At 33.9% G+C, this 26,666-nt stretch overlaps 3 protein-coding genes, 1 long non-coding RNA gene and 1 pseudogene across 7 annotated transcripts; all 5 read right to left on the bottom strand.

Moving 5' to 3' along the window:
* Nucleotides 1–338: 338 nt before the first annotated feature.
* On the bottom strand, nucleotides 339–1,165 carry LOC120120331. Its single transcript, XR_005515898.1, has 3 exons — nucleotides 895–1,165; nucleotides 614–808; nucleotides 339–434 (listed from the first exon to the last, which is right to left on the bottom strand). It is a non-coding gene; the product is annotated as an uncharacterized LOC120120331 (long non-coding RNA).
* Nucleotides 1,166–2,133: 968 nt separating this feature from the next.
* Nucleotides 2,134–3,848, bottom strand: LOC120120421. The gene is made up of 6 exons (XM_039140069.1): nucleotides 3,776–3,848; nucleotides 3,242–3,565; nucleotides 2,814–3,155; nucleotides 2,635–2,727; nucleotides 2,485–2,552; nucleotides 2,134–2,407 (listed from the first exon to the last, which is right to left on the bottom strand). The coding sequence occupies exons 2-6, from the start codon at nucleotides 3,452–3,454 to the stop codon at nucleotides 2,134–2,136; spliced, it is 990 nt and encodes a 329-aa protein (XP_038996000.1). The 5' UTR covers nucleotides 3,455–3,565; nucleotides 3,776–3,848.
* Nucleotides 3,849–5,014: 1,166 nt separating this feature from the next.
* LOC120120329 (probable protein phosphatase 2C 9) lies at nucleotides 5,015–7,734 on the bottom strand. Of its 3 annotated transcripts, none has more exons than XM_039139986.1 (6): nucleotides 7,646–7,734; nucleotides 7,353–7,462; nucleotides 6,625–6,864; nucleotides 5,992–6,268; nucleotides 5,460–5,614; nucleotides 5,015–5,385 (listed from the first exon to the last, which is right to left on the bottom strand). In XM_039139986.1, the coding sequence occupies exons 2-6, from the start codon at nucleotides 7,398–7,400 to the stop codon at nucleotides 5,245–5,247; spliced, it is 861 nt and encodes a 286-aa protein (XP_038995917.1). In that variant the 5' UTR covers nucleotides 7,401–7,462; nucleotides 7,646–7,734; the 3' UTR covers nucleotides 5,015–5,244. The 3 variants fall into 3 exon arrangements, with proteins under 3 accessions (XP_038995917.1, XP_038995915.1, XP_038995916.1); XM_039139984.1 differs by having other exon boundaries at nucleotides 7,576–7,654; XM_039139985.1 differs by lacking the exon at nucleotides 7,646–7,734 and adding an exon at nucleotides 7,534–7,593.
* A 2,293-nt stretch (nucleotides 7,735–10,027) lies between these two features.
* Nucleotides 10,028–16,199, bottom strand: LOC120120328 (potassium transporter 7-like). 2 transcript variants are annotated; one of them, XM_039139982.1, is made up of 10 exons: nucleotides 15,677–16,199; nucleotides 14,285–14,513; nucleotides 13,916–14,164; nucleotides 13,757–13,807; nucleotides 12,977–13,237; nucleotides 12,571–12,623; nucleotides 12,329–12,443; nucleotides 11,959–12,213; nucleotides 11,225–11,747; nucleotides 10,028–10,898 (listed from the first exon to the last, which is right to left on the bottom strand). In XM_039139982.1, exons 1-10 carry the CDS (start codon nucleotides 15,974–15,976, stop codon nucleotides 10,358–10,360), a joined length of 2,577 nt encoding a protein of 858 aa, XP_038995913.1. In that variant the 5' UTR covers nucleotides 15,977–16,199; the 3' UTR covers nucleotides 10,028–10,357. The 2 variants fall into 2 exon arrangements, with proteins under 2 accessions (XP_038995913.1, XP_038995914.1); XM_039139983.1 differs by having other exon boundaries at nucleotides 14,285–14,500; nucleotides 15,677–15,805.
* A 1,067-nt stretch (nucleotides 16,200–17,266) lies between these two features.
* LOC120120330 lies at nucleotides 17,267–25,295 on the bottom strand (annotated as a pseudogene).
* Between the last annotated feature and the right edge of the window lie 1,371 nt (nucleotides 25,296–26,666).

The raw sequence follows: 26,666 nt of genomic DNA on the forward strand, positions 1-26,666 counted from the left end.
TTATCTTGTTCTTTCAGCTTAAGGTCCTCTCTTTTTATTTTATTTTTCTCTATGGCCACCAAATTTAATATTGACTTCATCATGCACATTTTTTCATTCAAATCAACCGAGTGAATAATTATGAATTCCTGACTCTTGTATTTTCCATCAATGCCCGGTGTGTACCCAGCCTTCAATAAAAAATTTAAAAAATTTGATACTATACAAAAAAAAATATTTACTTTCATTTTGAGATTTTTTTCCATTATTGTTCATCGCGGAGATCTTAATAAAAATAACATTCTTTATAGATTCTATGCAATACGAGCATAAACATTTCATGATATGGTATTCTAAAAAGTCTCTTTACACTGTTTAGAGCATTCCCTTATACATCTCTAAGGTGCCGAACTGTCGCATTACTTCATAGCCTTAACCCTTGCCAGGGACGAACCCTGAAAGAATGAACTTCAAAAATTTTAAAAAAAAGGACGAATTTATAATATTTCAAAGAAATAAAACAATTTTTTAATAAAAAATATATTGAAAAAATTAAAGTATATAATAATTTTAAAATTTCAAGGAAGAAGGGTGGGCTTGTCCACCCCCGACCTTTGTACCCTATAGTACATACCTTTTACACTCTTCGGAGCACTAGCCCTGGGCACCTCCAATGTGCCTAGCCTCTGCATCCTCTAAAGCCTTAGCCTCTACATCCCCGAAGGCTCTAGCCTTGGTATTTTTCAGATCTTTATTCTGTTTTTATTATATCGAGATGTCTTTACTGATATAACATCGAGATGCCTCTGTCGATACATCATCCAAAAACCTATATTGAGATTCCTTCAATATTAAGATGTCTTCTCTCTTATAGCAGCAAGATATCTATGCTCATACAACATTGACATATCTTACCTTGTACAATGCCAAGATATCTCTGTTCATACGACGTGGAAATATCTCCACTCATACAACGTTCAGATGTTGGTGCATACTTCTTCCACTTTTAATTCAGTGTTGAGATTGCTGGTTTTAAGGGAAAAGGCAATAAAAATAGAAGCAGTGGAAGTTCTTTTCTTAACAGCTCCGTGGTTTTTGTTACAAATAAAACAATGTTACTGATTATTTTGTAACATTATAAATATTGATGGTGAAAATGAGAACTTACCTAAACTTCAGTAATGACACAGCTTACCCAAATTAAATATTTACAATGTTAATTGCATGAAATTCGAGTTTTTGTTACAAATTTAATTTAAATCCAGGCAGTGATTGTTTAAACCGAAAATGCTATTCCTAGATTCCGACTTCCAAGTAGTAATCTCTTTACGGTGAAGGAGAACCATTTCCCCTCGTTTTCTGTTCTTTTAAGGGTAAATTGCCTATTTGGTACATAAATTATACATGATTCTTCAATACGATACATATATTTTTTTTCCTATCAATTTCATACATAGGATTTGTCGACGTTAATAGTTTTACTCGTTTTCGTGATAGTATTTGACGTGAACCCTTCAAACCTGTTGGACATTGATCTGGTATGTTTTTTTTTAAAAAAAAAAAATCTCTATTTACTAAAGGTATAATAATAAGATTAGTCCTCAAGGTTTCATTCATTTTTAATTTCACCTTTAACGTTTAAAAATATTAAAAAATTAATAGACAAATCAATGATTTACACATGATACAATATTAAAAGATATATTATTTTTCTTTAAAGTCTTTTTTCATTTTATTTTCATTTTCACTTGACACGTTATTTTTCTTTTTTACTTTTATTTTTTATTTTTATCAATTTAGTCCTTAACTAGGAAATTCTCAAGAATTCAACTCCTCCTAACCAAAGTTCAAATTATACCTCTAAACAACTAATGAAGCTACTCCAAAATCATCCAAATCATCAATCTTCAAGTGGAGCAATAAAGTCTCAAAGGGGTTCCTTAATGTTTGAAAATTTCAAAAGTACACCCAAAATTTCTTCAAGAATTTCATTCTAATTGTTCTTTCTCAATTCTATTGTTTTCAAACTCTTTTATACCAAGATTCTAAGCTAGAGTAAGTTTCACTTTGTCAAAGAATGTCCTAAAATCCAAATCACCATTGAAACCCTCTAAGAAAGCTCAAGGTTGAAGATGGCATTGATTTATTTTCTTGTTACTTTTCTTCAAAAGATATATGCAAAAAGAAACCCATGGTTGAAATGAAAAGATGATTCATGTTGAGGTGTAAATTAAAAGTTGGGGTTGATTTGATAAAAAAAAAGTTAAGACCATATAGAATCCAAAATAGGAAAAAGGGGAGGGGGTTGGGTGATTGAGACTCAAAGAGGAAATATTTTAAGTGCTTGAGGAAATCCTTGGACTTTTCTAAGTTTACTGCATGCTCTGCGTTCTTTATCACTACAATCTCTGCATTTCCCCCCACATGCCTACACAACACCATTCACAAATCAATACCATTTCTCAATAAAACACCACCTCCATTTATAATTTATGATAATGATACCTTTTTAATCTGTAGCCAAGTTCCAATGGGAATATCTTATCTTCTTCACCCCATATTATTAATTCGCTCTTTAAGAAGAAACAACAAAACTCATCAATTTAACACTAATAACCCACGCAGAGGTTGAAGAAGAAGAAGAAGAGCTTAAACCTGTGTGCTCTTTGGAATGTTGCTGATTTTTCTGTCTTTTAGTGTGGTCACCAGCAGCTCTCTTTTCTCTTGTAGATAATCTGTACACATTACCTACACAAAACATGATATATGTCAATGATGAAATATACATGTATATATATATATAGGGAGAGAAAGTGTGGGAAAGGGAAGCTTACATCAATGAAATCTGAGAGAAAAAAGCTTGGCAGCCACTTGTGCATGGGCTTGACGAAGGAAAATTTCATTAAGTTCCTCAGTTTCTCAGGCGTCTGAGGCAACAATATACTCAAAGCCTCATCCAGATCCGAAACATTAAAGAAACCATCTTCCAAATCCTTCTCTTCCAAGCAAACCCCAGCGCAGCACAACACCAATTTCTCCATTTTATCTGGAATTGTGCCGCCATATTGTACCCTACGAACCCACCATAGCTTATCCCTATCAGGCTCATTCTCCTTACGCCTTGCGCCTCCATCAGTTTCATCACCGATTGACCCTGGAACTACTCCGTCCGCTCCCTTCTCGTCGAGTACGATTCGCCAAAAAAAAATAAGGTCCGGCACATACACGTTTAATCGAGATGTGAAGTGGCGGAGATGCTCACCGTATTGCCGCATCGCATTGGCACCAATCCATGAACCAGAAGTATATTGGGCCTTGACGCATTGTGGGTTTTGGGTACCCAACAGTGCATGACGGTGCCTTCGCCCAGATCAGTCTTGATCGAACGAAGGCCGGCTTTACCGAACGAGTAGCGGTAGAGCCAATCGCGAGACGCGGTGAAGCTTAAGTATTTCGATAACTTGGAAAGATGCATGGCGCTTTTGTAATTGAAATCAACCCAGATTCCCAAGTTCAAATTCTCTGGCGTCAAGTTTGCTCCATGTTCAATCCAGACGGCAACAGATTCAACTTCAAAATTTGACAACTAAGAGAAAAGAAGAACATCAGTTACACGTTGTACCATTTGAGGGCGGGGGCGAAATTCCAGAGAACCAACTTAAATTTTTTGAAAAAGAAAGCCTGAAAATGGCGATGTTCAATAACGTCCTGAAAAACCATTAGTTATTTGCAAAAGACAACAATGGATGGAAAATTTTTGCCACAAATTAAGAGGATCATATTGGTTTAGTCATACCGGAGTCCAAGGGATTTGATCTCCAAAACTAACGCGACTTTCGCTTCTATCTCTGCAGAACCCGGAATTTGATCCGATACGCCGCTTCAAGGAACTGGGATTCACTTTCGTCGTATACAAATATATACACACACACACACGCGTAAATTATACGTTCGGTTTTGATAACTTAATTATTTTTTATTTTAAAATGAGTTAATCGCATCTATGTCCTCAATCTATGATCTTCATTCTACATTGACACCTAAATTTTTGAATACTCTAATTTTATCCTCAAATTATGGTACTCATTCTAAATTGGTCCCCAAACTTTTAAATCTTTTAATTTCATCCCCAAATTCATCCAAATATGTAATTAGCTTTAACCATAGTTTAACCTAAAATTTATTTTTTTCTTCAAACATATAATAATACAGCTTGTCCTAACGGTTTTATTAACATGGAATGTGATTAGTATATAAATATAATATGGGATGAAATTGAAATGTTGAAAAGTTTGGGGAACACTTTAAAATGAAGGATATAGTTGATGGAGGAAACTAAAATGTTCAAAAGTTTGAGGACATTTAGAATGATAGTCATAGTTTAAGGATAAAATTGGAATATCTAAAAGTTTAGGGGCCAATTTAAAAAGAGAATCATAGTTTAAGGATATATGATGCAATTAACTCTTTTAAAATCTTACACAATATTGTATTTTGGTTTTATTTTAATCAACCATCGTTAAAAAATTAATAGAACTACTGATGTGATATTTATAAATTTTTTATAATAATATGACATTAATTTATGATGTCATATCAACATTGTCGTTAGATGAACAAAATAAGACCAAAACATAATATTATGTATAATTTTGAAAAAAAATAATTAAATGACCAAAACGAAATAATAATAATAGTTAAGGTGCTAAATATGTAGTTTGTCCTCTCTCTCTCTATATAGTACCGTTATTATTAATATTTCACATCAATTGAATTTTGTTTTTTTTTTATTTCATCTTTGGATTGGTCTGATCGGGATCACAATTCATAAAATAATAACTATATTAATATTAAATATTATTATACCAACTACACAAATATAAGCAAACATAGTTCTATAAAACTTCAATCAAAGTAAGATCACAGAAGAGTCTCAACTGAATTGGTGCTTGGGCTTTAGAATTAATAGAAAACTTAAACAAATATCTTATTTTATTATTAAAGTTAAATTAGTTCATCGAAATATTCTTAATATTTTGCAGTTTTATAGAAAACCAATGGCTTCAGAGCAAATTATACAGAAAAATGATGGAATCACTCTACAAATGGAAGAAATCAAGCGATTTTACAGAGACAAGGAGTAGTACCGGATATTGTTAATTTACAGCATCATTTCATGAGAACTGATGCATGATGTTTACCCCTTTGATTCTTTGTCTTGCGCAGTCGAGGAAGAGTTTTCTCCGTCGTGTTCGTGTTTTGCTTTCACCCCTTGAAACGAACTACGATACAGGAGATATCGTCCTTGCTGTCTCGGTTCAATGCCTCCTTCGCTAGCTGTTGTGCCGCCCTCTGTGGATCCTTGGTCTTTTTCACAATGTCGACTGCGTCTTGGTTGGACATGACCTGCGTTAAAATCATTCGGCATGAGAAAAGAGAAACACGAGAAATCGTTCGGCCTCCAGAAAGAGATGGATTACCTTCCATAATCCATCACTTGCAAGGATGAGAAATTCAGTATCCAAGTTGATATCGGCATTTTGTATATCAGGATCAGATCGGAGATGTGATTTAAGGTTCTTGTCGCCAAAAGCACGGGAAACAGCAAGTTGGCCATTCACTCTCGCAACGTCTCCTGGGATAAAATGCAACAAGAACAATTACTGTGAGAAAATGCAGCAGCGGTAAGTCATTATCATGAAAGAGCGAGAGAGATTGTCAATCTCCGTCGAACGTGCTTTTTATTAAGGCTCCAATCCATTAATTGGAGTGTGTTAGAGTGTCATCACAGATGCACTCAAACCTGGCATGCGTTCGAGAAATATATCTCCGACTCTCCATGTAGTTGTCATATGCATATACCAAAGTTCCAATTTACCATAGCCGCGGACCATGACGCATACATGTTAACAGCCACGGAATGTGCCCTTCTTTACTTTCATTCAGTTATAAAAAAGAAAATGACCTTTAAAGAGAAATTTAGACAGAAGCAAAGAATAGTCGACGAATAACCTGGCATGTTCGAGACGAAGCCGCCTCTGTTCTCAATGCTTCCCCGCTCTGTGTTGGGCTCATGATCGATACTCATTTGTATTGCCTGCCCACTCTTCGAGAGAATGGCGCGTGAATCTCCAATATTGGCCACCCATAATTTCTGTCCGTCAATCAAAATTGCAGTGACAGCCGTGGACCCCCCTCGTCCCAGGTCAGGACTGTGTGAGAGAATTTCCTGGTCTGTCTTCTCATAAGCTTTAGAGATGGACGTGGTGGGATCGGTCCAGAACTCCTCCTACAATTTATTATCACAAACAATAAGGACATATTCTAACAACCAATAAGCGTAACCCGAGAGCCATAACCATTAGAAGTAGAATCATAGAACCATAATTTCAAAGCAACCTAAACTTTTTACAGTTGCCATTCATTTTAGTTCGTTATCACTGGTTCCGGAAAAGGCGAGTTATGATTTACCAAACATTCCACCTCCCGGTCCGCATAAATAACATAGGCAACAATCACCTTAGGATTGGTATATCAACAAACGCACTCTTTTTCAAATACATAAAGGACAAGACTTTCGACTGTGGTAACCAAAAGCTTGGAAGGACTAACATATTATTCATAATCGATTGATCGAAAACTTACATCCTTTAAGATATTGGAAAACAAATTCTTTTGCAAATAGGCAGGTACACTGTCGCCTAGATGGCCATCATATACAGCAAAAAGTCCGAGTTCATGTCCTTGAAGTTGAGCAAACTTTGCAACATGAAAATCCTCCATAGGATGATTTGCTTTTCCTTTCACTAGGGTAAAGCCATACTTGACAGGGCCCTGATGGCTTCTGCCCTTTCCAGAGCTACAAGAAGAACGCCCTCCGGCAACCTAAGGAGAAGAATAATAACATTTTCGATGTTCCGAAAAATCAGAAGCTTCGAAAAGGCACTTGACAAAGATCATAAACATAATTTGCCAGGAATAAATATTCTGCAGAGTCTACAAATCTGATCTAGGAAAGAAATTGGAGCAATTTCCCCACTTCAATAGAAGATTCATCTTCAAGCTGACATTATATTTAAAGTAACAATCTGAATTTCACATAGATTATTCTTTTTCTTGTTTCAATTCTCCCTTTTTCAATCCTAGAAAATTTTGGTGATGAACTAATTTAACTTATGGACTTGAATTAAAATCAAACACAAAATCTGTCAAAATCAAAGTTATCCAACCAACCAAAGATATCCAAGCATATATAGAAACGTAGAAAATGAATTATAGATTTAGATCATATAAAAAAATAAAAGTGTAATTAGGAACTAAATATAGAAAGAAAAAAAGGGAAAGATTTTCCAAAGAGGATTGGATTGGCTAACCTGAGAAGAGACAGAGTTGAAGCAACATAGATTATCCATATAATTCATCTCCTTCCAGATTTCTCAACATCTAAAAGAAATCGGACTTTTTTTTCCAGGAATTCCTTAACCTGCACAAATAAAACAATCTTGATCATCAAACCAGCAAAACACATAGTTGAAAACAACCTGAAACTCGTACAAACACAAAATCATGACAGGTGTATCTCAGAATTCTCCTTACTGATCAACCAAAACACCCAATTCTCAAGCCAAAAATAAATAAAATAATGAACGAACGAACAAAAACCCACAGCTGTACGAGACTTGAATTGCCCAATTCTTTGACTCTATCCTCTTTTCTCATAGAAAGGTGACAAAACATATGGAAGAATTATACGTATACAAAATAACGACAAACGTTGTATAGTATAGTATAGTATAGTAAGCATCAACTGTTGAAAAAAGAAATAGAAGAAAAGAACTTGGGTCTCACAGGAAAAAAAATAGCAAGAGCTTTCCCTTTTGACTTTTTTGCTTTGGGTTTCTTTCTTCTTTGTTTACTGACACTATCATGGAAAACGAAAGGCAATAATGATATATATATATATATATATAATATAGGAATTTGAAGAACAGTTAATACTAATTCCCATTTTTTCCTTTTAATTTACAGTTTCAATACGGCTAAAAGCAACTATTTTTCTATTCTTTTTACTTTTAGAAATCAGTAAAATTATTGTTTTTTTGTCAATCACCATTAATTAGTGTTTGAAAAACTGATAATTACAAATTGGGTAAACTTGCGAATAGTCCCTTTTGTTTAGTGTTTGTCCTACTTTGGTCACTATTTTAAAAATTAAGAGTAAATGATATTTAACATTATCGGTCCGTCTAGTTTAAGTCCCTCTATCGTTAACCCTTAACAAATATGTGACATAGTTGACGGACTAAAATCGAACTGGAGTTAACGACTGAGGGACTAAAATCGAACGAGAGTTAACGACTGAGGGACTAAAATCGAACGGGAGTTAACGACTAAGGGACTAAAATCAAACGGATCGATAATGTTAAACGGTTCAGTAACATTAAGGACCGTGTACCCTTAATTTTTAAATTAGTGACAAAATCGATCCGACAGAAATAAAAGGGACTATTCGCATAGTTTACCCTTAAAAATTTGAAGTGATTTGTGGGTCAATTGGGTAGTGGGTGATGGTAGCCCCTTTGTTCACAAGTCAGCCCCTTTATTTACATCTCTTTATTTAATTTATGGGAAAAATAGACATAGAGTCATTCAATTACATGTTTAATGACAAATAGGTTATTTTTTTTGTCATTGATAATTAAATATTAGATAAAATAGTAATATGTTCTAATGTAATAACAATTTTAATCTTTAACACTAATATATATATGATATAAATAAATATGTTTGACGTCATTATTTTCTACATGTTTCTACAAATCCTACATGCATTTATAAAAAAATTGAGAAAGAAAAGAATTGTTGAAAAATAATTTAATGGATTATTTATATTTTTTGCAATTCAATCCTTCGAGTTTATAGGCTTGTCAAAAATTCTATATAAAAATGAATAGATTTTTTTTCTGTATTCTAATTTGGCAATCTCTTTGTGGCATCGTTTTGTCAAATACGTACAATGACATAATTTAATATTATTTTATTAGAATTGTTTAAAAAGAATTTGTTTATATTAATGCTTCAGTTAATGTAAATTATATGTCAAAATTTCATATTGGTGAAAGAAAATTTTATAAATCCTTAAAATTTATTTGTTTACGTAAAAAAAAGTCAAATAAAAAAATTAAATAAATAATAATATTATCTAGAATTGTAGATGATATTCTTTTAAAAAAATAAAGTAAATATCTCGGCAATTTAAATAAAATCATAATGCATTTTAATAGAAACGGATTTTTTTTGTTCATTTCTTTTTTTTAATTAAAGGTCCATGTGTATTAAAAAAAATTAAAGGTTCATGTTCAAAAATCTTTGAGCAACAACTAAATTTATATCTAAATTTTTATTTTTAGAGATGAAAATTCATAAACTTACATGATAAATATAAGTATTTAAAATTAAATTATAAATATAAATTAAATTAAAAAATATTTTAAAAAAATTATCTTCAATTAAGTAAAATTAAAAATTGAATATTTGATAACTTAATTGAATTCCTTTAAAAAAATGAACGGCTCAAAAAAGATTAACAACCAAACTAGGTCCGGCACAAAGAAAAATATAATTTTTATTTATACCTTGAAATAAATTTACATTTTTTTAAAATAAAACATTTAATTAAAAGAAAATGAACATTTAACTCTTTCTAATAAATGGTGTTGAAGTTGTTTCCAAATCCCAAAGCAATATATATCTTTTCCTCATGTACTTAATTACAGTTTATTCATTATATTATATATCATGATGATCAAAATTCGAAACTTCTACTCTTGTTCTATTTTTTTTAAATAAGACCAATCTGGTACTGACACCAACAATAAGGTATCAATACATTAACCCTATTACTGAAGGGGAAAAAAAGGCACCCAAGGGGTCTCCTATATCATCCCTAAACTTGCTCAACACTAATAAAATGACTAATTTAACATTAGTGTTGAAACTGCAATATATCTCTACATATTTTCTAGGTCACTTAATTGAACAATTACAACAAGATTTGATATATGATATGAGCCTGCTTCTGACAGCGAAAAAACCAATACACGAGAAGTAGAGGCAACTCCATGAATATTACAAAACTTTCTAATCAGCGAAGCAAAATGAAAGCATTCCATACTAAATTTGCAGATTCAAAGGGCTAGCATCCATCAGGAGAAAGGTTGAAGACTTGCTGCTATCGGCTGATTTGAGCTCCTCCGCATTGCAGCTTCGATTTGAGTAAGATAGGCCCTTTCTGAATGGTCGTCTTCCTTTGTTGAACCGCTCCTTTTCCAAGTGATAAAAACTATGCACCTTATTTTGTTTTTGTTCAAATGGACCATCAAACCATGTAAGTCATGCCCACCTGCATGAGATGCGAGTGGGGCACACTCAAATTAGCGATACCCCTTCGGCAATTCTTTCTCAAGAAAGCATAGAAGTAATTGATAACTAGTTTCTTTATAAACCAAGAATCTTTTCTTGCCCTAATATCCCCATGACCAAGAAGATACACAACTCCAGATTCCTTAGCTTTGCGTATGAATGATAGCTCCCTCTCCAGACCATGCTCTGCATCTGAAATCAGTGGATCTGCAGGCAAATCTGCCTTCATCTCCTCTGAAGTGCTTGCTTCAGAGATGGGATTATTACTAGAGCCCTCGAACTCAGCCAACAGAGGAACAGAAAGTGAGTAAACACTTCCATTAGGAGCTATGAGAACTCTTGACAAAGGGGTATCCTCCTCGTAATCTGTGTCTTCATCGCCATCACTTTCCAATTGCCTTTCCTGAGCTTCCCGGCGAATGAACTTTTCAAGACTCTCAATCAGCAGTTGCTCAAATGTCTGGTGATTTTCTTTACGGACATCCTTGTACCCATACCTGAGAAAGTGGTTGGTCCCCATCAGAGGGCATGAGAATAGGCAAACAGGTGAGGAAAACTGAAAAAGCCGAAGAAATTGTGCATATGCTTTGATCATAAGTGTTTTTTCGAGTAGTAGATTAATTTCTTCTTTTTTTCAATGTTATTGCCAGTTTAATTTTGGCAACACCTTGTCCAGGTGTCATTTTTACCATTCCAGTTAGTTTCTACGATGAATATTGCACTTCAAAACTTCAATCTGAAATGATGATAGTTCCAACTAAAATGAAAAGGAATTGGATAAGGCAAACTAACAAGATTGGAGCTTCCAGTCAGAGCACCTTACCTGGCAATGCAGCGAAAGATATGGTAACTTTTGGGGCAGACTCGCCTGAAAAGAAATCTTTCACTCTGAGGCACCACAGGAACAGGGACATACTTTATGCAGACAAAGATGATCATAGAGTGGATAGCAGGGAGCGTGGTTAGAAAATGGCCAAATATCGCCGGTACTCCTTTTACCAGCTCATTATAAAGCAAACCAATGCCAGGAGCTCTGATCGTCCCAAGATTGCAGCCCAGTTCTCGCATCAAATTCATTGAGAGCTTTTGCTTCACTTCGGTTTCATACTTAAGCTTGCTACCATAATTCCAGAAGTACATAATGAGAAACATTATCACAGCAAAAACCAATATTATCCAACTTCCATCTGTCACACTCCATAAAACGGAGGAGAAAAAAGTCAATTCCAAACCCAGGAAAGATATCACAAAACTTAGCACAATTACGATGTTTATCTGCCATATGAGAAGCATGACAATGGTGACTAAAACTGTGGTCATCATCATGACTCCCAGCTCTGCTATACCTGAGGAAAGAAAACCATAAGCAAAAGAATGAGGAAACTTAGATAAATTAGGCGGATTGTTTCAGCTATTCCACAGTAAACTGGTTGCACAACAGTTCTTTACATTCCAGAAAGAACCTAGGTTTTTGAGTTACATGACAAAAGTTATAAAGTTCGTAAACAAGTATATAAACATAAATATATAGAGAGAGAGAGTAAGCAGAAATGTTACCATATGCATTTCCAATCTCGTTAATGCTTGAGATAGAGCACACAACAACCAAGCAAACTGCCAGCAGAAACCAGTTTATGACTGGAATATAAATCTGACCCATGAACTTTCTAGATGTATGAATGATTTTAAGACGAGGGAAACAACCAAGAGCTGTTGACTGCTTTATGCATGAAAACGTGGCAGTCGTCATAGTTCGGCTGGCAATCAAAGCAGCAATATTAGCTATGAGAAAGATTGGCCAAAACACACCACCTACATGGAGTCCACAAGTTTTTCATTTAGAGGAAGGCAAGCAAGACTGTTGCAAATAAAAAAAATGGAATTCAACTATTAGGTGGTCCCATTACCAATTGATGATAAAACTTACTTGGAATTGAAGAAAAGAAAACCTGCTCGGTACCATTAGGATTATTCATAAGGTACGCTGCTTGACCCAGATAACCCAACAACAGGCAAGGCAATACAAGAAAAACAAATGTAAACTGCAGACAACCATCAGCAAATAAAAGAAATTCAGGAGTGAACTAACAATCTCATCGTTCATTATAACGTATACAAGGATGTACAGGAACCAGAAGATTTGTTAATCAAGTTATCTAGATCCATTACCTGTATTGATTGGACAGGAAAATAGCAAAGATCTGCAAACATTGCCTCAGACCCTGAAGCACAAAACCATCAACAGCATAGTAAATATCAGAAACAATGACCATTAATGTTCAAATTCACCAAAGCTGAATAAAAGCATAACTTTTAAGTGAATAGGGTTAACATCTTCATGAATCACATTCCACTGCAGCAAACTGAGCTTTAGGGGAAACAGAAAAAATGTGTTCGGGCAATTTGAGATGAAAACTTGGAACCTATTCAAAGCCATTATTGTTTGTATGGCAAGTTTGCGGCTTGCAAGAGAAAAAACATTGCACTACGACACTTGGAAATTATATTTAAGAAACAAATGAAATTTTATTAAAATAATATATTCACCAACCCTGAACTTTTATTAATTTGTTACCTGTTGCACATAAGAGACAACCGCCAAGTGCATACCAAGCCTTAGCTGAGTTCCTCTTAAAGTATAAATAGATGTGAACAGGATTAAATGCCCTCAGGACACTGGTGTCATACTTAACAAGATTGTAAATTCCAATGCCTGCTAGAGAACAAAACCATATGAACAAAGCAGGTCCTACAGCAAGTCCCACTTTACTTGTTCCAAACTTCTGTACGCTGAACAAAATCACAAGAAAGGCAACTGATATCATCACCACTTCGTCTGCATATAGAGAAAAGAGAAAAGTTAACCAAAAAATAGGAATTCACTTGTAATAATCTGGCAAAAATCATAAAGGAAAAATTAAGATGTAAAGGCAGCCAGGGAAAAGAAAAGGTGAGAGACATGGAATTCCATCATAATATGTTGTATATAAATCTATGCGGATAAGAGGTTGAAGGATGAGGATTCCAATACAATGTAAAAGAGATTATATCTTTAACACATTATTTTATATTAAATATGTACTATGGTTAATAAAAAATGCAGTTGGATTAATGATATGGTCTTTACTAAGTTAAAGTTTCGAATCCAAGTACTTAAAAATAATTTTTGAGCAAAAAACAATAAAATAAATATAAAACCAGTTTAAAATTGCATTAATCTAGTTTTTTTGTCAGTTCAATTGGATTTTAACCGGTTTGAGGGAAACAGATTAACAGCATGTTATTGAAGCAGAAATAAAGTAAGCAAAGTAATAATGTTATGTAACATTGATAATAGCGAGGAATCCCAGCTTACCTTGTTCAATTGCATCAACTCCAACCTTTAAACCGCCAACAGCTGACATCACTACATTAGGTAGAATAAATAAATACAAACACAAGTCAGTACAGTTATGCTCTACTCAATTGTACCATGAGATCATTGAAAAAAATAAAGAAGAATAGCATATGGAACCTGACATTGCCGGTGTAACAACTCCATCAGCAATCACCATAGAAGTGCCAGCAAGCACTAATATCAGAAGAAGTTTCTTCAGAGTCAATGAAGTCTCTAGTCTCTCCTTTATTTTAAGTGATCTTTCAAGTTCAGCAGATGGCACTTTTAGCCTGAAGCTTGATATGCGGGCATCTGATGGTAGCTGATTTGGGAGAAGGCTAACCTTAGCATGTCGGCAAATCAACGAGTACAATGCAAAAGTACCACCTTCTAGGAGCCAATCAGAAAAGTTATGAAGCAATCAAGATGGAATATATATATATATTACATATATGTTTAAAGCCTGCATAAAAGCTCAAATACGGACTTGATTAGGAAAACCCATACCTTCACCATCATCATTTGCCCAAAGAACCACAAGGACATATTTGACTAAGGGGATCAAGATTAAGGTGTATAGAACAAGTGATAATGCTCCAATAACATCTTCATTTCCATTGATAGGTGCCTTGCTAAACATCACACTGAAGGTATATAATGGACTTGTTCCAACATCACCAAATACAACTCCAAGTGTCTGGAAGGCAAGTATTATCTTCCTCCCTATACCAAAGTCCTGAAATCAAATTTAAGTAGACATATAAAAACAAGCATAAAAGCAAACATGTGTGGAATAAATTTAATAAAAACTTATCCTATTTCCAGTACCAAGGATAGCTATAAGAAAGTTTTGCACTAAATCCAACATACACAACAAAAAGCAAGCTTTTTTGTTTGCAACAAGAAAAGGACAATCTTTCAGTTAAACAAAGGTTATCAACCACCACGGAAAGTTGTATAGTCATTGAAATGATACAAAACAGAACTCCCTGCAAAAACGGTTCACCATAAACTTCAGAGTATTCCACACTTGATATTATAATATTATTCCTGACAATGTACCAGCCTCTCATTATAAGGTGATGGAATCTAGACTTTTCATACAAGTTTATGCATTCAAGTCTAATCATAATACTTTCCAATTTCCACCAGATACAGTCTTGGGGTGGAATGTAGACTTGTTACCAGGCAGAGTGATGGTCCAACCTCACACTCAAAATAATGTAACAGTACAAAAAAGGTGGAATTCAACAGGAATGTCAAAAGTAACAAAATGATACATTGAGCTTACATGTGTAGCTTTCTAAGTAATAAACTAAAGCAATAAGAAAAACAACTACGCAAATCAGACAATAACGACAATTGTTGGAAGGATTGAAGGAAGCACGGACTCGATCCAAAACAAAGTGACAGTTGCCTCACCAAACTCTAATTATTAATTACACTGAAAACTTTACTACGGTTAGGCTCAAATTCAGAGTAAAGAGAATTTCAGCCCGAGTTCTAATTCAATATCTAGAAAGCTAAAACCTATGCCCATAACTTATCTCGTTCACAATTCCAGTCCAAAATAGGCTATAATATTACATCAAATTATTTATTTAACAACTGAGATCATTAAATATTCATAGGTTTTCATTTTATTCATTAACTTCAACTAAAAGCAAAATTCTTTCAGACAAACATACTATTCGAGCTCAAGTTTCCAAATAAGAAATTACTAACTACCTCAATAACCAATCAATTTAATAATATATAAAAAGTAATCTTCAATGCCACCAAAGCAAATATCAATTGGATTCCAAAATTTCAAAATTACAGAGAGCTAATAGTTTTATTAGATTCGCAACATAAACGCGTCTCAAACAAACTAAATCAGAAAAAGAAACGATAATGTACCTCATAATCACTTCTTTGTACACCGGGAACTTCAAGAGCCTCGACATCGAAAGAATCGATACGTGGTCCGGTGCGAATCAAGCGCTGATCCGGAGCATCTTCGTCATCGGAGTCTACTCCAGGAAGATGTGGTCCGTCTTCATAGTCGTCTTCATCTTCCTCATCATCGATCTCTGAATCATCTTCGTCTTGGAACACCCAACGAGATTCTAACGAGTCCATCGAAGAAAATCCTGCGCCATTGATCTCTCTCCTCGAAGACGAACTCCCACCGTTTCCGACGCCGGCCTCCTCCGCCATGAGCAAAAAGGTAACAACAAACAAGAGCTTCAGACAATACAACTATTAGAAAAGAAAAGAAGGTTTAGTGGATATAGGGTCGGGAGATTTTAGGGTTTCGCATTTTGATATTTGCTTTAGATTTGATATCGCCTTTTCCTTCAATCTCTTTTGGTAAAATTTGGGGATGATGCTTGAAGATCACGCTGTGAACGGAAATGGAAAACGTTGTGTTCCAAGCGTGTGTGACTTTTTAACTACTTCCACTACTTTAACCATAAACCATAAATGGAGTAGGAGGATATAGGAGGGAGTTGAAATGAACGCGCTAAAGCGGATATAAGCTAAACTACTAATGCGATCCTTCACCTATTATTTAGTTTATGTTTTGATCACAATTATTATTATTTTTTTTCAAAATCATATTTGACGTTACGTTTTAATTTGTTTCAGTCATCTATCGTTAAAAAAATAATGATGATACTAACATGAAATTTACTATTATTTTTCAATGCTGATGTGTCAGTATCTTGTGGTGACACATTGTCATCTTCACAATTAATTTTTAGGCAAACTATTGTTAACGTAACATATAACACATCATCACCTTAAGTAATGTGATACATGAAATGATATTTCATTAGATGACATGATATGTGACACATTAATAATTTAATTTTCTTAAATGACATGACATGTGTCACATTAACAACTTAGTACATATGAAAATACTGCATCAACAACATATATTGATCATTAGTTAAATAATGGTTTTCATCCAACATGAGTCGTTTTGATAAAAAAAATTGAAATGTTAAAGACTAAAATACTAAAAAAAAAAGAATAAGTGTCAAAACGATCATTCGAAGAAAAAAAGAAGGCAAATTTTGACATTATACCGAACTAATTTCAAAAGAATTCAGGCCTAAAGCTTGAACCCAACCCATCCAAATTATCCGCTTTTACTTAAAAAAAATAACATTAATATTTATATAGTTAATTTAAATAAAATATTTTTAAAATTATTTAAATTATATTCAAATCAAACTAGGCGGATTACTCAACTCATAGACTATTTAATCTAGGACAAAATTACGTGAAACATTAGATTCTAATCTAAAAATAATAAAAGATGATAACACTCTTATCGTATTCAACATTGACACTTCAGTATTTTGATACATGGTTTGCTCCCTAAACAATCATTGTTTTAATCTGAATTCAAAATTATATTCAACAGTAGTACCAGAGAAACCACCTACTAAACTTCTCCAAATAAGATTATTACAAGATCTACCAGATCAACGGTCCTCAGTCCAAATCCATATCATTTTCCTTTTCAATATTACCAGCAGTCCATAGCTTTATAGTTCGATCATGAGAGACTGTCACAATATATCTCCCATCTTCCATGCAAAAAACACAAATGAATGCTCAGTGTTCTAAAATCAAACCATTGCTGGATATTTGATAACCAATAGGGAGTGAAGTAAAGATGTTAATGCTAACGATGATGCAAAAAGAAAATGATCACTCTATTTTCCATCAAACAATGCTGAGAGAAATCATTATAGGTTAAAGGCAAAACTAAAAAAGTTTATTACCCTAACCTTTTCCACCCTTGAAACCAGGTTAGAGGGGACACATATGGACCGAGAGGGCTGGTGGGAGCAGTCGCCCCTATAATATTTTAAATTCTCATAAAATTTGGATATTTTCTTTTGTATTTTCTATTGATAATTTGTTCTCCACCCACCCACCCATCCACTGTAACACCCCCAACCCGTACCCGACCCAGATACGAGTCTGAGGTGTCACATTGACTGTTCAAAACGTTTACTTTACCAAAATCTAATAAAGTTCAGTTTAACATTTCCAACAAAACCCAAATAATTTCTATTGTATAAAACATATGGTTTTACAAAATTGATCAAAGTGTATCTAATACTAATCTTTTATCTTACATTCCAACAACATTTCATATGACAAAAATACATATAATTTAAACACTTTTCTGATCTGAACTGTAGAAAGGAGAATCTGACCTGTCCTGCTCCTTTTAGCTTCTCTTATTGCTTTCCGAAACCTATGTGTGAAACACTCACACGCTAATTCTATGACTTAGTGATGACTTAGTGAGGCATTCTCATGATGCCACGCCAAAACAATACAACATATATTTATACATAATGTAATATACATATATACATATCACACATTATTTCCATCTCTAAACTTATTCCACTATCAATATTCTTATCATTTATATCTTATAATCGTATCCTCTTATATCTATTCTTTTAATCGACATATGATTCATTAAGTAAGCAATACACACATCATCATATAAATCATATAATACAATTTATATCATAAAAGTATATACATTATATATAATATATTTATTATTACCTCTTCGTTAGCCCATGTACATATGTGAGAACTATAGATATGTGAGTACATTGAGGTTGTGCACTATGCTGTCACCACAACTCATATAATTCCCACTAGGGGCGCGTAGAATTTGTCCCGTAGGACCATTATGTCCCGAAGGACCACTGTATATGTCCCAAAGGACCACTGTCCATATGTTCCGAAGAACATAGGTAACCCTCGACTCTTGGCATGCCAACTATACCTCTAGCTCTCTTTACACATAACATGGGCATTAGCAATATATCATGTCACATATTCATATAATCATATAGTTCACTTTCATCTGTTTCTTATCTCTTGTGACCATATAATCATATAACTTTATATCATATTCCACATATTCATATCACATAGCTCATGTCACTTGCATGTTTTCTCATAAACATATATATCATATCTTGTTCACATATATTTCTCATATAACCCATATTATATGATTCATATCTTATTCTTATATCATCATGTTCATTCACTTAATCTCTTATATTCCTATATCACATATGCATATTATTCATTATGTAAACATATATTCATATAACTTATGTAAATATATATATATATATATATATATATATATATATATACCACTTATATCGGTTCATATATCTTATCACACTAACATATATTCATACAAGTCATGTCATACATATAACAACATATAACTCATAACAAATACATGTTCATGTTCATGAATTTATGCATAACACTATATGAAATAGACTTGTCGCAAGTCTTATTTCCATTTAATATCATATATGATCTAATATGCACTCACCTTGACCTCACTTGCTATCAATTACTCCTATGGCTTACTTTCTCTTCTGGATCAATTTTAACCTTTCAATCATTCTGGAACTTTCTATCGATTGATATCTACACAATAATACATGGATCCATATCAATATTCTAATCGTTCATTTATTAAACTAAAAGAAAGATCTACTTCCATTTTCCTTTGAAGTGTATCGGTACACTCTGTAGTGCATCGATACATTCCTTAGTATGTGTATCGATGCAGTAATTATGCATCGATATAAAAATTGCATTCGATTTTTTCATTTTTAAGGGGTACATCGATGCACGGAAGTGCATCGATACACACTGAATGATTTCTAGAAATTTACCCTTGATGCATCGGTACATGTTGAATGTGTACCGATGCACACTAGCCCAGAATTCCAATTTATGCACGAAAATCACTTTATTCTAACTTAATTGTGCCATATTTCAACCCCATTCATATCTTTAACTTACATACACAAGCTGAGCCTTATTAATATTCATTTATCTCATCTTTAACCTTAATATACTCTACTCTTTATGAAATTCAAGAATCATACTCAATTTTCAACATGTTCTAAATCCACTTCTAGCACTTCATATCTTTTAATTCCAGTAATGACAAGTCAACTTCAACTTCAAAATCTATTAACTCCTTTTATTTCAATAATTCACTTAAAAACTCATTTTACTTAATCTCTCCTAACTCTGTCATCTTTTGATTTTAAGATAACTTAAGCTTTCCTTAAGCTTAGTTATCATATAATGATCATAAACTAACCTTAAATTCATCAAGAAATTAACTAACCATGAACTCACCTTTGCTCTTGGCTTTCACGTGAAGAAGAAGAAAGGAGAAGAAGAGAACTCTGGAGAAATATCTCATTTTCCACGTGGTTCCCTTATCTTATAAATGAAAAATAAAAATCTTACTTGTCAAATGACCATTTTACCCTTTAATTCATTCAATAATTACTAAACAACCTTCATCATATATTTCCAATAAGTCATTGAACTATTCAATTATCCTACTTTAATCACCAATTTCTGAAAATTTTCAATCTAGTCACTAACCCGGTATTGAAGATGTTACACCCACCCACACCAATTTTATAAGTTCTCCTTACAGAATTGTATAAGTTCACCTCCCTTAACATAAAATTCTGCATCCGTCCCAGGGGAATAGAAAAGAGTATTGTATGAAGAGTCAGGGGCTTTTATTGCTTAAGTTTGATATCAACAATATAAACGAATAAGGGAAGGCTCATACAATCACCATTTCCCTCCCATCACAGTTACTAAATTTTGAGTCTTGATAAGTTAGAGGACAGTAGAAAAATGATGAAAAAATTGTAAACAAAATAATGTAGTAAAAAAACTACAACTGCCACGCTGCTAATACATTCTTAGTTGTTCCAATCCGCAACTTATAACATAATACATGCTAAGATGCCAAAATACTTGAAACCAATACTCACTGATTGTGTTTCAGAAGTTTTAGTGAAGGGCAGGAGGGTAATAGTTAGCACTATACAAATAAACATTTGAAGAAGAGTGGAAAAAAAGAGAAGGGTTTCAAGCATTACTAATTTAAAATTCAGGAAGTTACCTTCGGTAATATCTGAGGCAGTGACTTTCGCTTCATGACCCGGTATGTAACACCCCAACACGTATACGACCCGAATACGAATCTGAGGTGTCACATTGACTTTTTAAAATATTTTTTTCTTTGAAAACTCATTGAAATTTTAAAACTTTTACTTGCATTTAAAAGAAGAACCCTTATACAACGTTTACATTAAAATTTATAATCATCATGAAATAAATAAATACTTAATATATTTTATAAACTTCAAATAGTAGTTTTACAAAACATATCAGAGCACTACAATTTAAAACTTTATAATACATGCCAACAAAATCACAAAGTAATAATAAGAACCTACATTTCAAATTGTTCTGATATGATATGATCTTCTACCGGAGTATGATGTCCTCTCCTAGCTTTAATCCTCGTCTTTCTTTGAACCTACGTGTGAAACATTCACACGCTAAGTCGTTGACTTAATGAGGCAATAATGAGTATAAAGCAATAAAGTATTTACTTAACACTTTCAAGAAACATTGATCAAGGAAATCCATATAACTTTCATAAACATTATTATAATCTTATAAACTGTTCATATAAATTGCACCGAAGTGCTACGTAGAATTTGTTCTGAAGGACTGCGTAGAATTTGTCCCGAAAGACCACGAAGAATTTGTCCCGAAATACCTCGTAAAACCCTCGACTCTTGGCATGCCAACTATACCTCTAATTCTCATACATATACCTTAGGCTTTAATTATTTCTCATTTCATTATTTAAATGTGTCTTATTCACATAGAATTCATGCTCATAGGGTACTTTCATGTAGAACATTTTCGTATAAACATATTCACATATCGTATGTTCACATTCATGTGCATATAACAAATAAAAACATAATTTCAGAAATGTAACTTAAATAAAATATTAAAAAATATTGCATAAAGAAATAGAACAGTTTTCGATCGAAAACTTCGAGGTTGACTTATCGCAAGCTTCCCTTAAATCTAATATAAAACAAATAAGTTACACTCACCTTTGCCTCACGTAAGTTTTAAAGGAAGTCTTTTTTCTTTTCGATCAATCTCATACTATGTCGATTTCTTCGATACAATTTCAAACCAAATCTACACATAGATATATCCAATATCAATACCAATTTCCCATTAATGTATATCAAATTAGCAGTTACAAAAAATGAAATGAACTCCCAATTTAAAATTCAGACTGAATAGTATCGATCCCTCCTACAGTACCAATACTTCTCTTCTATGGTAACGATACCCACTTCAGTATCGATACTATTTTGGCATTCTGGAATTTCACCCTCAATAATAGTATCGATACCTTATTCCTGGTATCGATACCCCACTTTAGTATCAATACTAATTCAATTAGTATTGATATTGTTCATCATATTCAGCCTATTATCTTCAATTTAACATTATAGTATTGATATTGTTCTTCCAGTACCGATATCATTGCCCATATTTCATTTAGTTTACTTCAAATTTTACCCAAAATTCACCTAAATCTCTCACTCTTAGCTCCATTCAATTCCTCAAACACATTAACACTTATCCTAATCAACTTATATCCAATAATCCTCTTATAACATCCAAATTTCTCTATGGAATTCTTAAACTAAAAATCATATCATTCATTCAAGCATGTTCTCAATCATTTATAACACTTCAAATCTCTTAGTTAGACCTTTGACAAGTCAATTTTACCTTTAGAATTCAATTATTAACCAAATTTGAACCCTTCACTTAAAAACCCATTTCACTAATTCAATAAGAATTCCTTAGTAACTTAGTTTTTCTTCATCTTTAAGCTTCCTTAATCTTATATACCACTTAAAGCTTCAAAATAAAACTACAATTTAAAGGAACAACCAACTTGAAAGTAACTCACCTTGGAAAATGAAGGTTCACGGCAAGAGGAAGAAAAAGGGAAGATAACCCATAGTTCTAGACTTTTCTTTTCCCTTTTCTAATTCCTCACATGCTTAAATGGGTTTAAAAATGAATTTTAAATTCATTTCATGCAAAAAGATCAATATGCCCTTCCTCTCTTCCATATTTGTTAAAAAGTCCTAACCATAATTTATAAAAATTAGTCCTTAAACTTTTTAATTTATCAAATTTAACCACTAAATTTTAAATCCTTACATTTCAGTCACTGACTCGATATTTGGGATATTACACGGTAAGCTTTTAACAGGCTTAAAATCTCTTCCAGACCAAACCTGGCAAATCACATACAAAGCTTAGATGGTATATTTAAAAAAAAATACTTCAAATATAAAGGCAATTGTGTTTGGAAAGGAGGTGCACCTTTGCAGTCATGTCATAAGAAGACGTGACCAAGTAATATCCCTCTTGAGGCTCAAACTTCACTTGTGATATAAGATTTGAATGGGCTGGTATGATGTACAGGGACTTTTTCTTCCTCAAATCTCATATGCGGCAAGTATTATCTTCACCACATGTGGCTAAATGATATCCATTGGGTGAAAAACTAGCACCAAGAACCTGGAAAGAGTGGCAGAGATTAACAGACTTTACTTATCAAATATATTTCAGGAAATAGAAATTATTTCCTTGTTCCTAAAACTTCTATAGATTAATCTTATGGTATTAACAAGATAGCGTCTTTCTACTTGCCTAACTAAGCCTTTAAAACTTCAAAATAATTGTAGCAACATAAGACTCCCAATTTTGGGAATCCAAGTAAGATCCAGAAGCTTCTTTTCGAAATATGGAGGCCATATGAGCTACAATCAAAACTATAATTTTTCATGCATAACTAACTGTGAAACTTATAATAGTTATCAACTATAGATTAGGTACTTTAGTGAACTATTGCTACTAAAGATACTCTACAATATGCTACTACTGTATGTAGCATTTGACAATCATGGCTGTAAAAAAAATGAAAGAGCCATGGAATTATGATGTCTTACCGGCTTCACGTGGCCTTCCAAAGCAAGAATACTTTTCCTAGTGCGAAGATCCCAAACACGAGTAAGTGCATCAAGTCCACAGGATGCTACTAAAGATCCATCTTGATGGAAGGCAATTCCGTAGACACTCCTGCTGTGATCTTCTTGGAGAAGCAACTCCACACCACTGTCTATGTCCCACAGTCCCCATGTTTTATCAAAGCTTGTCGTACCAAGGTACTTCCGTGAAGGATGAAAGGCAATATGAGCAAGGCGATCCAAATGGCCCTCAAATGTCTTCAAGAGAGATCCATCAGGGCTCCATAACTTTGCTGTTCGGTCAGCAGTAGCAGTTGCTAAATAAACATACACAGGAGAAAATGTAACATCAGTTGCACGTTCTGTGTGACCCTTTAAGGCAGAAACCTTGCTTACCCTAGGCATTGACCACAACTTACATTCTTTTCACCTTGAGTGGTCTCAAAACCATATTCTATAACTACCCTAAGAGGATCAAATTTAGCACTCTGAATAACTGGAAATTTGCATAACTTAAACTTGCGTTTACTCCTTTTAACGATGAAAGAACAAATTTGTAAAGCAAAGTGGAAAACAAAATCAATAAAGACTAAGCCTTATTCTATAATGAAGACGAGAACAAAGTGTCAGAAGCAAACCAGGTGCCTAGATGTTTTCCATCACGTGAGAAAGAACAACCCGAAAGTGGTCTATCATCCCCAATTTCACTGCAATCAAGAACCAAATTCGCCGCCTGCCTTAGAGCCCAATCAATTTCAGCATCAATACCTTCATCTGGATCATCCCTTTTTCTTCGGGCACGTTGAAGACGTGCACCTGCCTTTACAATAGAGTACTTTGCAATATCAATCCTAGAATCCAAAAGTTCTTTTGGACCGTAAGTATAAAAGGGATATTCGATGTCTTCTTCAGTGTCCACTCTCTTAGCAGAAATTGCAGCCTCTTCCTCCTCATGAGCTTTCAAGTTTCATCAACTTGTCTAATTTCCCCTCAGAATCCAGCTTCGCCATAATCATTCGCAGCCTTTCCCTCCTTTACATCTCTCTTTCTCCAAAAAGAGTTATAGGTTCACTTAGCCGACGAAGTCGAGTACGGACAACCATGTCATTAGTAGGCACTGCTAGTGCAGCAACACGTCGTTTCATCAGAAGATCTTGCATTGCCTTTTCTTGTCGCTCTCTAACCAGTCTGCTCTCTTCTGAGATCTCATATTCACCACCGGTAGCTTGCCCATCATCCTCATGGTCAGATTCTGAATCACCAGTTTTCACCTCACCATTTTGAGACACAGGTGGCTTACGGACAAGAGGGCGACCTCGGAGAGATGCCAATGGGTTGACAACCAGGGGCGGAGGAACTGTAGGTAATGGAGCAATAGATGTTACAGCTACAGGTATTGGAGCAATAGGTGGTACAACTGTAGGTGTGACCACTGGCGGAGCCATAGGCTGAACAGGCTGAATTGATGTATTATCAGCTGTAGACACCGTGATTTTGTCATCAGGAACTATGATTGAATTTGATGGACTGTTGTAATCATCAACATCCATTGAACCTACACAAGTGAACTGAAAATTAAATAACTTTATCCATCATTTCAAGGCACATCCAAAAAATAGAGGCAAGGAAGCACAATATAAAAGTTATGAGAAATTTGAATCTAAACTTCAACGACTAAAAGCATACCTAAAAAAATGTAACTACCAGACCCCGAAAGTCAAAGATTTGATAGTTTAGAGACCGATATTTATGATAATGAAAAGGGTATCTTGTTCGAACTCGTCTCCCGACTGAAAACCACGCATATGAAAGTCTTTTGAGTCGGACAAATCAACAAACAGATGGTGAGCCAAACTGTACCTTTGGGGAAAAAAATCCGAAAATTTTCGTTTTGCAGAAGGAAATAACCAACAGAAATGTAAACGAAGATTAGAATATCCATTTAGTAAAAAAATCAACTATAAATAACTAGGTTATTGCCCATCTAAAACTGAGTTAAAGAAGCAAATAACGAATCAAAATCTAAACCTAATAAATATAAATAATTTAGTACTAATCTCTAATATCAACGTACATCGTTATTATTTTTTTTTTGATAATTTCAAATTTTATTACCCAAAAAAAGCAGGAACAATGTCTGCGAATTGTGACTACTAAATATGATTGTGAAATATATGTGCAAGTATACACAATTGAACAAGTAATACGGTGATGATTGAGTATCGTATCCACAGGGATTTGAAGAAATTTATAAGCTCAATCACAACAATTTACTATTTCACCTAAGTATAGTTAGTGATGGTATATACAAATGAGAATGTTGTGGCAAAATGAAATAGATGTTGGTGAGAATGGAATATGGTAACAAATGGAAATGTCGTGGCAGAGTTGATGGAAATGTCTTAGCAAAATTAAATTAAGTGTAGTGGAATTAATTGAAAATGCAAAGGTAAAACAAAATGTAAACACTGATTTTGATTAAAATGACTTTAGACTCCTCACACAACAAGATACTACGGGAATGAATGATAGGAGTCACTTAGGAAACTTAAGTCTACTTCTCATGATGGTCTTACTTCTATGCCTTACTTGTCCGACAGAGTTTAATAAGGGTGCCCTACACTATCTCTAGTAAAAGGACTCAACAGGTTCAGGATGTCATGGCAAAACCTATTGGCGTTAGTAAGTGCAGGGATTCTATTGGTTCAGATAACAGAATATGTCACGGCAATACCACTTAGCGGCAACACTAGCATCTAACCTCTCGATTGAGAACTACTCCTTTTAGTCGATTGAAATCCTAGCCTTATGTCTAAGGTTGGATTAGGCCTAGTTACTATCTAGAACACCTTGCTTATGTGGATCCTCCCTAATTTCTCTCGAACACTAAGGATATGCTACTTAGTCATTTTCTCGAACAC

Source organism: Hibiscus syriacus, unplaced genomic scaffold (assembly GCF_006381635.1).
Source record: "Hibiscus syriacus cultivar Baekdansim isolate YM2019G1 unplaced genomic scaffold, ASM638163v2 tig00110338_pilon, whole genome shotgun sequence".
NCBI classification, from domain to species: domain Eukaryota; kingdom Viridiplantae; phylum Streptophyta; class Magnoliopsida; order Malvales; family Malvaceae; genus Hibiscus; species Hibiscus syriacus.

Bases quoted from the DNA above. Each gene is read 5' to 3' on its own strand.
- LOC120120328 (XM_039139982.1), bottom strand. From the start codon at position 15,976: ATGGCGGAGGAGGCCGGCGTCGGAAACGGTGGGAGTTCGTCTTCGAGG. The intron at 14,165-14,284 runs GTATGGGTTTTC...GGCTCCTAGAAG, and splicing joins GGCAAATGATGATGGTGAAG to GTGGTACTTTTGCATTGTAC. The intron at 10,899-11,224 runs GTAAGGTGCTCT...CCACTTTCTCAG, and splicing joins ATCTTTCGCTGCATTGCCAG to GTATGGGTACAAGGATGTCC.
- LOC120120421 (XM_039140069.1), bottom strand. From the start codon at position 3,454: ATGCATCTTTCCAAGTTATCGAAATACTTAAGCTTCACCGCGTCTCGC. The intron at 2,728-2,813 runs GTAAGCTTCCCT...TGTTTTGTGTAG, and splicing joins TTCTCTCAGATTTCATTGAT to GTAATGTGTACAGATTATCT. The intron at 2,408-2,484 runs GTATCATTATCA...GGTGTTGTGTAG, and splicing joins CTTGGCTACAGATTAAAAAG to GCATGTGGGGGGAAATGCAG.
- LOC120120329 (XM_039139986.1), bottom strand. From the start codon at position 7,400: ATGAATTATATGGATAATCTATGTTGCTTCAACTCTGTCTCTTCTCAG. The intron at 6,865-7,352 runs GTTAGCCAATCC...TCTTCTCCTTAG, and splicing joins TCAACTCTGTCTCTTCTCAG to GTTGCCGGAGGGCGTTCTTC. The intron at 6,269-6,624 runs GTAAGTTTTCGA...AATAAATTGTAG, and splicing joins TTTCCAATATCTTAAAGGAT to GAGGAGTTCTGGACCGATCC.